This window comes from Zosterops lateralis, assembly GCF_965231275.1.
Source record: "Zosterops lateralis genome assembly, chromosome: 9".
NCBI lineage: Eukaryota > Metazoa > Chordata > Aves > Passeriformes > Zosteropidae > Zosterops > Zosterops lateralis.
Window position 1 is genome coordinate 12000489 of NC_139769.1, and position 12072 is coordinate 12012560.

At 36.4% G+C, this 12072-nt stretch overlaps 1 protein-coding gene across 2 annotated transcripts in view; it reads right to left on the reverse strand.

Annotated features, from left to right (window-relative positions):
- The window catches only part of USP33 (ubiquitin specific peptidase 33), a 38427-nt gene that overhangs the window by 14164 nt on the left and 12191 nt on the right, over positions 1-12072 (reverse strand). The window contains exons 6-14 of one of the 2 annotated variants that reach the window (XM_083867235.1): positions 11535-11634; positions 8545-8614; positions 7189-7302; positions 6434-6512; positions 3925-4345; positions 3393-3533; positions 1767-1879; positions 259-431; positions 53-147 (exon numbers count right to left, since the gene is read on the reverse strand). In XM_083867235.1, the coding sequence (XP_083723361.1) occupies positions 53-147; positions 259-431; positions 1767-1879; positions 3393-3533; positions 3925-4345; positions 6434-6512; positions 7189-7302; positions 8545-8614; positions 11535-11634 (1306 nt within the window). The remainder of the gene's footprint in view (positions 1-52; positions 148-258; positions 432-1766; positions 1880-3392; positions 3534-3924; positions 4346-6433; positions 6513-7188; positions 7303-8544; positions 8615-11534; positions 11635-12072) is intronic. The other variant, XM_083867236.1, reaches the window with a different exon arrangement.

Below are 12072 nucleotides of genomic sequence, written 5' to 3' on the forward strand. Positions count from 1 at the left end.
ACAGGAGGAAAAACAGCACAGAAGAAACATGTTCAGGTAATTAACCTCTTACCCTTGAGCTCATCTCTGGCGAAAAAGGCAGCAAGACAATCTTGTAAGGTTACAACTGGACCCCAAAACCAGCTAGGAACACATGAGACAACAAACCTGAAACATCATTGACAGAAAAGAAAGAAAACAAACAAATGTTCTGCCAAAAGAGCAGAAACTAGAAATTCAAAATAGACAGTTATATCAAACAAGATAAGTATTATTTACCTTTTGAAGTATTCCATAAAAAAGGCTATCCATCCCTGGGGGGCATATGCTTCTCCACATGACCCTGCCTTGACTAGAGATGTCTGATGACTTGCAGAATGGAGTTTAGCAAGATCTTCCTTACCTGGAATAGGCAAGGACAGATCCTGAAAGGTCTCCAGGGTTACAGATAGCTAAGGAAGAAAATAAATGAAACACAATGGAGTTAAGCTTGAAGAGAAATGGTAATTAAACTGAACTCTGTAAAGTTCACTAGTAACTACCAAGTCACTGCATAACTGAAAATTCCACTAGGTAGGAAATTAATTATTAAAAAGTACATTAATAAAAACTAATTTTCTAAAAAAGAGGAACCAAAAAATAACATTTGAGAATAAACTTACACATTGTTCTCACTAAAACATTTTTAGGCCATTATTAGTGTCTTCATATCAGTCATATAAAGCACTATGATTTTTGCCTCAGGCTGTGTTACATAAAATAGTTTCAGAAAGCTTCAGTCCATTGTTTCCACAGTATTTTACTCTGACATTATCTTGACCTGATGTAACTGGACTTGATGCAAGGGAGACCCATCTGTGCATTTCCTTCCTCCTATGCTTCATTTAGTGATCATACAGTCACAAACATCAAACACATTTTAGAAATTCTTGTTTGTTTTTTGAACTTGTTACCAGATTACCCTGAGGTCCCCATATACTTAGATCTATACCAAGAGAAGTATTAAAGGCATGCAAATACACCAGGGGTTAGGTTTAAGCTTTATGTTGAGAAAGTTGCCCCCAATGTAAAGATTTGGCTCTCCAGTATTTGATACTATTGCTTTTAAACTAAAGCAGTCCACTAGACATATTTAGGTAACTGAATTTTTTTTTTTTAATGATCACATGTGCTGTTCCAAGTAACTCTCTGAGCAAATAGTACAGAAAAAAAAATCAACTCTTCCTTCCTATGTTGCATCTCCTCTTGCAGTAGAGGATAATTTCAAAAAGCAGTTAATGATTCATATCATTGCAAAAGTTAATGCCTTTACTTGGATTTTTTGAAAGAGCTTAATTTTGCTAGTCTCAATCTATCTGATGAGACAGTTACAGCACTATATTAGATCACTGTCTTGTCTTTTCTTTGAAACATTAGGTACCTGAGAACTTAGGACAGTAGCATATGTCCATTAAGAAATTTCAGAACATTATTAAAAGCTAATGAGACCTGAATGAAGTTGAAGAGCAAGCTTCTTTCTACATCCTTGCTGTAAACCAATTCTCAAAATGTTATTTTTCAGCTCTGAGTAAATATTCAGCTCAATGAATACAACCTATTCTAAACACAAAGTGCTGGTAGTAGCCACTATTACAATTTGAGAGAACAAGTATGAAAACAAGTACTCCCAACCTTCTGAGGAAATCAGCCACAAAAGAATATAAAGTTACCAGAGAATGAATATATGATTTATATTCATAAAGCAGTAAGAAAAGACCATATTAAAACCTGGAATTTTCTCTTCTTACCCGATCACAAGTCAAGCACTGGACTGAACTTATGATAGTCCCGTCAAATATATCAGAGATAACACTCCTGTACTTCTTGCGCTTCTTTCTTTTTGGTGACGATACCGTTGAAACTATAAAATAACAAAAATAAAATGCTGCAGTAAGGCAAAGTACAGTGGATTCTGATTACACTTCAGCTTTATCTAATATAATTAGAAGTCTCAGAGGTTCAAAGTTAAATTATGAGCTAAGCACTGTTCTCTATTTACTAAATATTTCTGAGGAATTACAAGATCATATTACTGCCAGTAATTACAGGCAATTCATGTGGGTTCCTCAAGCAGCTGGGGACAACAATCAGAAATGTTTGCCTCTGTAAGTAAAACTCAAACTGCCAGTCTTGAAATCTACAGCCTATTGCTACATGATGGATTTATCTTGGCAGGAATCCCCCAAGGTATAAAAAGGAACGTTCTATTTGACAGTTAAGTTGATCAGATCTTCCTGGGAAGTTTCAGCCATGCTGGGCTGAAGAGCTCACACACAAGGTTACTGTATCACAACACTGATGGACAGAGGATTAAAGCAGACTATAGGCAGGACTGGAGTCCTGCCTAACAGCAGCTTTTTTAAAAACCCCAGGTCTCTCAACCTGTCCTTGGGCATGACAAGCACCAGTGACCGAGTACCTCTTCTGACAGACTCACTTCAGGTTGTCTAAAACCCTCCTGTAATGGTGAAGCCAAAACTGGAGACAGTAGTACAGATGCAGTGTCAAAGCTGCTGAACAAATGAACCAAGGAGGTCAATTATTTAAGTCCATTAAATCACTGTCATGCAACACCAATGCTAAAGCATTAAAAAGACAACATGAATGTTCAGAACTTATCTGGACAGGGTATCGAATGAAGCAGGATCACACTAATGAAGTTATACTAGTTTTTGGTTTGGTGCAATGCTTTAAAAGCATGCTCTGAAAGACAAGCTTTGCCTCAAGTAGTCTACTGTGAAACAAATCAGGGAAAAAACCAATAATATATTGTTCCTCATGCCCCAAAGCAGCACTGTCTTATATGTAAAGGCAGTAAAAGTCTAAATATTCCAGATGCTCATAAATGCATAATGCTGCAGTGCTAAAAGAAATACTCTGCGCTGCAGGGACATTAACAACCCTAAAGCAGCCAGCATTTTTGGGTCTATCTACAGTACAATTATAGATGGCTCCTTAAACCTTAGCTGACTAAAATGGTGATTTACTGAACTTCTGCTGAAGAACCAATGAGTCCATCCTCTGGAGAGCATTACCTTTGGGGGTACTAACTTATATATATATTCTATATATAAGAATATACCTTTCTCTTCTATTCAAACTGGCGCAACTGATAAAATTGTCTAAAAATAATACTCTGTCTTCCCAAAATAGAGGCAAACACTATTCATGCTTCAAAAGAATCAGAAGATTATAGAAATACAGGGAAAAATCTTGCATGTCCAGCTTACATAACACTCCCTCTCTCCACCAGAAACAGGGCTAAAACTCCCTTAGGAACAACACTGCATTGTTACACAAGACATAAGAAACACAATGAAAACTGTAATACAGAGTAATTTAGTACCAGGAAGAAGAAAATAAAGGGTCTCTACCTTTTTTGTGGACTTGTGCCAGCGAAGAGCAGGATGGGAATGATTTTGGGGGGCTGGTTGATAAGCGTGTGTTCATCCCTTCAACTGATGATGGTGTTTGGGCCGCAGATACGTCATTCATGTGAACATCATTGATGTACTCTGCAATTGAAATTTGCACAAGTTCTGTGAAAAAAAATACTGCAGAATGAACAGACACAATGGTAACTTATTTAACCACACTGTCAGTCCACTGGACATTTAGGAATGTAGCACTTTTCAGCTCCTTTTAAGTTAAGGACAAAACCAAAAAAACCCACTCTTCTGGTTATCTGAAACCTTACCCAGTACAAATAGTTAGCCTGTCAAGGGAATTAAAATTGAATTCAGAATACCTAAACTGAAAAAATTAACTAAGTAGGGACATTGTTTACAAGTAAAACCATCTACCCTATTTGACCTACACCTCTACTGTATTCTACAACTCATTTCCACTCCCACATATTCTGGCTATGAGTTTAACTATTTCAATTGCATTTTAGCAATGCATTACCTGAGAATCTGCTGTGTATCTGTACTTTGACAGTTCCTTGGTTATTTAAAAAATCATTGGTCTCTGAAGCAGTGTTTGTGTCTTTTTCCAAGTCTTCCATAGAACTTGTTCGTTTAAGTTTGTTGCTTGACATTTTTTCTTTCTGCCAGTCTTTGGATGTGACTGAGTTGTTATCATCATCCTGAATTAACATGGTTGTTTCTGCAGGATCCTCTAACACAGGTTTGAAAATTGTGTCATTTTCTGTTTTATCACAGTTACCACAGGATTCACAGGGCTGAAAGCTTAAGTCTGACTGGCTCTTGTCTTCTTCCATACTCTCTTCAACACTCATAGGCTGGGCATCTTCCAGTTCTACTACTGGTTCTTTAAGTTCCTCATGAAGCAAATCCATTAGACAACGCAAAAATTCTTGTGCATCCTAGAATTTTAAACAAGTTTTACCATATTACTCTATTTTATCTGGAAGATATTCATATCAGAAAAGACACAGATAACTAAAATAAAAGCTGGCTGTTAAAGAAGAATAAAGGAAGTTCCCCTGTTCCGGGTCTAATGTTCAAAATGTCTTTCATTTCCAGACCATGTAAGTGTCCTGCATACATTTCTTGCATATCACAAGTAATCTTATCATACAAGTTTCCTCCCAAACACTCCAGTTCCCAAAATAAACTACTTTAACAACACCCACAAAAATGCTGCCATAGCTTATTGGAACAATAAATGTAACTCAAACAAGTACCAGCAGTGTGGTCAGACCCCAGCTCTGCTTGTAATGGAACATTCTAGAGACAGTTCTTACAAACCTTATCCAGAAAATCAACCAGAGCCTTGTTCCACTGGGTATGAAGTACTCTAATAAAAAGTACTATGATGTTACTTAACCTGTCTTTCCAATGCATCGCACCACCAACAATACTACAATTCTTCTAAAGCCTCAACAAAATTTCCCAAATGTGTTCCCACAAAGAGCTGTAAAGTATTACTAGAAGTCTAATGTGTGTTTGGAAACATCCTAAAAGCCACCAAATTCCATCAATCAGCACAGCTGCCTTGTCCTTGGCAATAGAAAGTACCCAATAAAGCAGGCATGCGAGAAAACAAAAGCCTCTTGTTGGCAACTACCACAGCTTTTATTTTCTTCTGTTTTCCTTTTTGTATTCTGGTTGCTCATAACAGTAATTTTTGCTGCTCAACATACCCATCCATCACAGCAATTACTTATTAAGCTCAAAACTGCTGACTACAAAACATTTATTTTATTAAAAATTACAGCTTACGGAACTGAGTTTGGATTTGGGTAATGAAAAAACCCCCAGTATGCCTACTTGCTGGCAATGCTTTCACAAAAAACCAAAATTACCAAAAACATCAAGACACAGGTTAAGAGATAAACATTCTTCATTGATCCATGTAATTTTCTCCCTTAAGATTGGGCATGGCTGCCCAACTTGTAAGGGTGGGCACTAGGAGAGTGTTGGTTATGAAAGCCCTGCTGTGTTTTAATTGTTGCCATGAAACCTGCTGAACATACAACTGAACTATGATCCAGGCCTAACCTAAAAAGGTTCTGGTTAAGTGTTGCTCTGCATGGAAAATTATGTTTTCTTCAGTGTACAAAGCTGCAAGTTTAAAGTTTCCATACAGTTTCTTTTTGGTTATCAAGGATGAATTTCTGCTTTTTCAAAAATCTAGGTGGTGCTTTAGAAATTCACAAGCAGATCCCAGAATATTAAGATTAATATTTAAACTTTGACCCTACAGCTACATGCAGCAATTGAACATTAAAACATGTCCTAATCCTTCACTCCACAAATACGACACATAATGGAAACAGCAAAATTCCTGTTAATAAATGCAGATTCCCAGAAGATACTAGTAAGTTTTTCTAATTACAAGGTTTAAGTTTTTCACCTAGTCCTAAAGCTTTTAATGAAGTGCTCCACACTGTATGAATGCACCAAGATATTTTATGAAGCAGCAACTGAAGAATCCCTTTGCTGTGTAATAATCCCTGCCTACTGATCAAGCTACCAGCTTGTGGTTCCCATACCCACAAATGCTGGGGGGCTTTTTTCCAAGATATTAAATGGAAACTGCATACTGTGTATTTTTTTAAAAACATCATTGGTAGACAAATATATTAAAAATCTGTTATATTCTTTTTTGGTTTTGAACATCTTCATTTTGTTTCTGGGACTGCTCAAACATTAGCAGCATTATTTCACACAAAGGAGTAGTTCAGATATTATTACTTTAATTATCCTGAAAGAAAAGGAGTTATTCTAAATTGGAGACCTTTTGAGAATTTGATAAAAATAAATCTAAAACACTACTTAACTAATGATTATTCCATTTCAGATGATCTACATTCAAGTCACATTAACTAAAGTTTATGTTACATTTGCTTTAAACAAATATAGGAAGTTAGGTGTCTTAAGCATTAGATTTCTAATTAAGAGATAACTTTATGGCTTAGGCAGATTTAAAAGACATCAGAAAGTTTTACCTGTTGAGAGTAGCCTCGAAACATTGGATTAACAGTTTTAATTCCTTGAAATAAACCAGTAGGAACCACAGATCCAGGCCTAAAAAAAAGTTTTAAATATATAAACACTGAAAAAGAAAGCATTTAAATGGGTTTTTTTTATGTTTACGGGGATCATACCATTACCTGTAACTGAACACCAATAATACTAATCTTAATAAAACATAATATTGGCACTGAATTATTAAATACACGATATTTAAAAAACTGTCACCCAATTGAAACAGTGACCGTATCAGGCCTTTTATGGCACATTTCTTGTCAGACAATCAGATAAATCAGACATACTCTTGGCCCTGTGCATAATTACAGTTTCTTTACCTTGTATTTATATTTTGAAGTATTTCCTTAGCTAGATATTACACAAATTCGACATAAGAAATAAGAGAAACTGATAAAACTTTGATGTGGAACAAAGGACACAAAGAGGATAAAGCAGTTAAACATTTTAGATGTATTTCTGGCAAATATAAACATTTTTTAAGAGCTTAATGCTTGTCATCTAATTTATTTCTTGTCCTATCTTTGGTATATATAAAAAAGAACAGGTTATAAAGAGTGCTTGAGTCCTGCAAGTCAGTCTTTCCCTCCTTTTTTTTTTTAAGAGGAATTCTGTAGCACATTAAATAAAAATTAGAAACCTAGGACAGATTAATGCATCCCTCATGACTCTGGAATCTATTTATCATCATTTCATCACCAAAAAGATTTAATACCTGCTTTTGTGCCAGAGTTCTGTCATCAGCTTGAGGTAACTTTTACAAATTGCAGGTTTCTTATCAGTTCGGGCCAAGCCTCCACAGTCAAGAAAAAAGTGCGTCAAAGGTGGGCTGAATAAAAAGAAGAAAACAGTAATTTTTTCAGGTTGTTAAAATACAAGAGGAGATTAACAAATCCATACGGGATTATAACATAAGAATAATGCTGTTCTAGAACTGAACAATTCCACTTCCTATGTTCTTAAACACTGTAACCAAACATTTCCTGGTAGGATGAATTCAGCAGGACAGCCACGCTGCCCCTCAAACACGCTCTGAATTGTCCAATGGGATTCAAATTCAAGGCAATTCCTACAAGCTGTCACAGAAGCACACATGTATCACTCCAGCAATAATCACCATAAGCCTAGTCCGTAAACAGCATCCTGAACAAATCTTTTCTCTAGAATCCAACAGTGCCACAAGATGTGTGTAGGCAAATAATTTACACTTAAATGATTATTTCATGCAGTGTTGCCAACTCACATCCTCTCTCCTCTCCTTTCAACCTCCTTTCTGAGGTCACAACCCTCATACATGTTGGACCAATTTCTCTCCAAGAAAGGAGACATCCCAGCACACCTCCAAAATCTGGCATTTCACAACAGAATAATTTCCTCATGGTGCCTTGTCCACTTCTTTATCTTCTAGAAAGATAAAGTTCTCAGTTGTCCTCTCTGTCACCAGTGAGCCTCAGTGAGGCCCTCAGCCCTGCCTGCTCTTGGCCTGTGGCTCACAGTGACCCTGTGTGACACCTGCTCAGGACCTGCTCCACCACTCCTGCTGCAGGCAGCTTTCCAGCTGGGACACTGTTTCTATTGCTTCCAATTCTGGAGATTTCTCCTTCAAGAACTTGTCTAGAATTCCCACAAATGACATGGGACTTTGCATTCCATCATTCCTACCATGACTTAGCACAGAATGCTCCAGATACATTAGCTGTAACAACTAAATTCTGATCTCAATGGTTTTTTTTTAATTAGAGTTTATTCTTATGCACTTCCTTTGCTTTCTTCTGCAGCAAAGGAAATAAATATACAAAGACTAATCCACAAATCCAGTAGCTTTTTTTGGATTTTCTTCTAATTTCTAAAACTGCATGTATTTTTATTTAAGAGGCATTAGAATGAAATAGGGGAAAAAAGCTGAATGGCCCATATACCAAAATAAATTGTTTGCAGTATACAAGACTGAGATTCAACAAATACATGTCCTCTTCCATGGTAGTGCTACTCTCCAAACCCCTTAAGTCCACCTGAAAAAAAATGCATGCATAAGCAAATATAAAATTGCATTCATTATCATTTTCCTTACCAGTTGGAAAGAGCTTGTAAAGCTGCATTCATGTAACAAGTGTTTCCAATATTTTTTAGCCCTGTTAGACCTGAAAAACAGAATAAACACAAGTCTGTTAACCCAATAATTCCTTAAAAGGACAGACTACTCATGGAACACTTAGGATGCCAATTATAATGCAGAATTGCAACTAACAGAAACATAGGACTCCTAAAGGAATACCAATCTAACTAGAAGTAGTAATCAGGTGTTTTGATCTCGATTGACTAAAAAACGCTTCAGACAAGTGGATTGTATTTCATCATACTAACTTTTCATGGTTTATGACACCTGCAAATTTTAATTTAAAATATGCTTATCAACACTGAAGTTTTACTTCAGCTTAATGACTTAGCCATTCAGTTAAACTGTTGCTATGCTGCATTTGTAACTAATCACATTACCAAAAGCCCAAAGATTTCATTCTTCTGTCCCAAATTCATGCTAAATCAGATTACACTCAACATTCAAAACCTACTCAGCATGTGATTATCCAGGCTAGTCCTGCAATTAGTCTTTTTCTATTCCAATGATATACCTTTATTTTTAGTAACAGATTGCTCAAGTTAGACTTTCCCACATAGTTTATATTTCCTAACCCACACTGTTTACTTTCTTTACAGTCACTTTTTCCACACACATGAAAGTTACAATTGACATATATTCTTTCCATAATTATGAATTATGATACACATGGCTACTAAAGTATTACATTAATGAAGTAATATTTCAAAATAAAATTGATTTTTTATGAGGGAAAAGTAACATTTCTAAACAAAGAATTAGGAAAACCCAAAAATTTAAAAAACTTGACAAACATTCAGCCATCAGTACTGATGACTAGGTAATTCTTGACGTATAGGAACTATCCTGGTAATTTTGGTCTATGGCAGAAAACTAAAAGTTACTAATAAAATCTTTCTACATCTGAAAACACTTGGGTTACTTCAGTTACCAGTTTCTGATACACAGGACTTCAAAATTAAGTTTTAAAATGTCCTTCTATCTGTCTGAATGGAAATACAGTCCTGCTTCCTGTATCTGAACATTCATTCCAAATTCTGCTACAAAAGAACAATTGCTCTTACTGAATTTGGAAAGCAAGGAAAGTTGGAGGATTTTGATTTTATTTCAGTTTTTTCAGAGGCAGCATATATTTCAGGAAGATACTCTCACTGTATTTTTCCAGCCTGTAGTATTGCAAGGAAAGTTTTCAGACTTCATTTCTTGTGAAGATAATATTCTAATGTTTTCTTCATCAAAAGCATTTCAAAAGAAATTTTAAGAGCAAAGTTAAAGCTAAAGAAGTTTCTTCCTTTCAGTTTGAGTGTCTTAACATAGTCACATCATCATTACTGAGAACTTTAATGCAATCCTAACTGTATATTATTGCAGCGTAAGCTACATGCCCCAAAATATTAATAATACAAGAAGAGATAAAAATATACAAATACATGCATTGGTTGGAGAAACTAACTAGGAATAGAACACATGGTGTAATGATGTAAGGGCAGATGGCAAATTAGTGGGGTGGTGTCACATCCTGTAACACTGTGCCAGACAACAGAAGGGACAAGGCAGGTTTTCTGACCAATGCCAGCAGACTTAGGAGAGGGAAAGCCACCAGCAGGTGAGTGAAGGAGAAATGGGACCCATTGCTGTGGTTTAACTCCAGCCAGCAACTCAATCCCCCAAAGCTCCTCACTCACTCCCTCCCTAATGGTGGGATGGGGGGGAGGAATTATAAAAGTGAGAAAACTCATGGGTTGAGATAAAGACAACTTAACAGGTGAAGCAAAAGCTGTTTGCACAAGCAAAGCAAAACAAGGCATTCATTCACCACCTTCCCCAGACAGGGAGGTGTTCTGCCATCTCCAGGAAAGCATCATGAAAAATTCTTACTTGGGAAGACAAACACCCTAACTCTGAAAGTCCTAATCTTCCTTCCTCCTCTCCCAGGACGCCACTTGCTATGGATTACCCATTGATCACTTGGGTCAGCTGACCCAGTTGTGTCCCCTCCCATCTTCCTGTGCATCCCAAACCCACTCCCTGGTGGGTGGTGTGAAAAACAGAAAAGGTTGACTGTGTGTAAGCCTTGCTCAGCAAAAACTGAAATGTCTCTACATTATCAACCTGTGTTTTCAGCACAAATCCAAAACCACAGCCCCATAGCAGCTACTGTGAAGATAAACTCCTACCTATCCAAAACTGGCACATGCATAAATTAAGTAACTTTTCTCTCATCACTGATGGAAAACAAACTGTCTTGACATATGAAATGATATCTCAAAAACAACAGCTCAACAATCTGCTGGGCATATTTTTCTGAAAAAATGGAACTTGGAAATATTTTCTTTACCATCAAATACACAAATAGGTTTTAGAATGATCAATAATAATTAGAGGCTTTTAAAAAATAGTAATTATTATGTTCTCTTATGAAATGAAAGATTAAAGCTTCACTGTGTGGGATTTCATCTTCACTCTAATTTTCATCTTTACACTAGATTTAGTATTACAGTGGGGTAATCTTTGATATGAGAAAGTTTGGAAGTGCATGAAATCAATTATGTCAAGGAGAAAGCAAATAACCAAGACCCCACACTAGAATACTACAGGCTCAGAAAAGTATTATTCAAGATGCAGGAAAGTATTTAAATCAAGAGTCTTTTAGGGAGGGCAAAACCAGTAGAACAGATTTTTAAAAAGCCTACTTGAACCAGAGTAGCTACAATACCAACTGCACTGAACATTACTCCAACATGCTTTGGCAACAGCCAAACTCAGGCAACAAGCTCTGCTCTGAAGGTAAGAAGGATTGCTGCAAGAAAGGTGAAATTAAAAATAAACATCTGAGTTGGAGCAGAAAAGGAAACAGTTCCATTTAGAAGAGAATTAGAATACAGCTGGAAAACAGACTTGAAAACATACTCATGCAATAATGCAAGGGGTTTTGCTTTTATTACCTCTGGTCTTCAATTCATCTTCTTCCACTTCTATATCTAAGTCATCAAATACAGCTGCTAATGGAATCTTCAGTGTGGGATTACTGGGTATTTTAAAATCCTTAAAAGGAGAAAAAAATATTTACTTTATTTCATCACTTTTCCACTTAATTAAGCTTACATGTAATTTTACCAACAAATCTGAAATCTCACTGCACAGGAAGTGAGAACACTAGGATTTCACAGGTACTCTGAGAAAGTTTACTAAGAACCCCCCATGTTTTTGTTTTCAGATCACTGCACGATTTTTATAACAACAGCTGAAGAACCAAAACAAAGCGAGGGATGGCATTTCTTTCCCCTGGAAAACAAAACAGCCAGCACAGAAGAGCTAAGGCAGGAGGCATCACCTAAGACAGTGTAGGTATTTTTGATGTGCCACCAGATGGCTCACTACAGTTAATGAAGACAAATTAAATTCTTGAAAGGAAATGTACAAAGAGAAAAACAAACTAGTAGCTAGGCAAACATTTATTGAATGACAGGCTCTTTCTGTGAA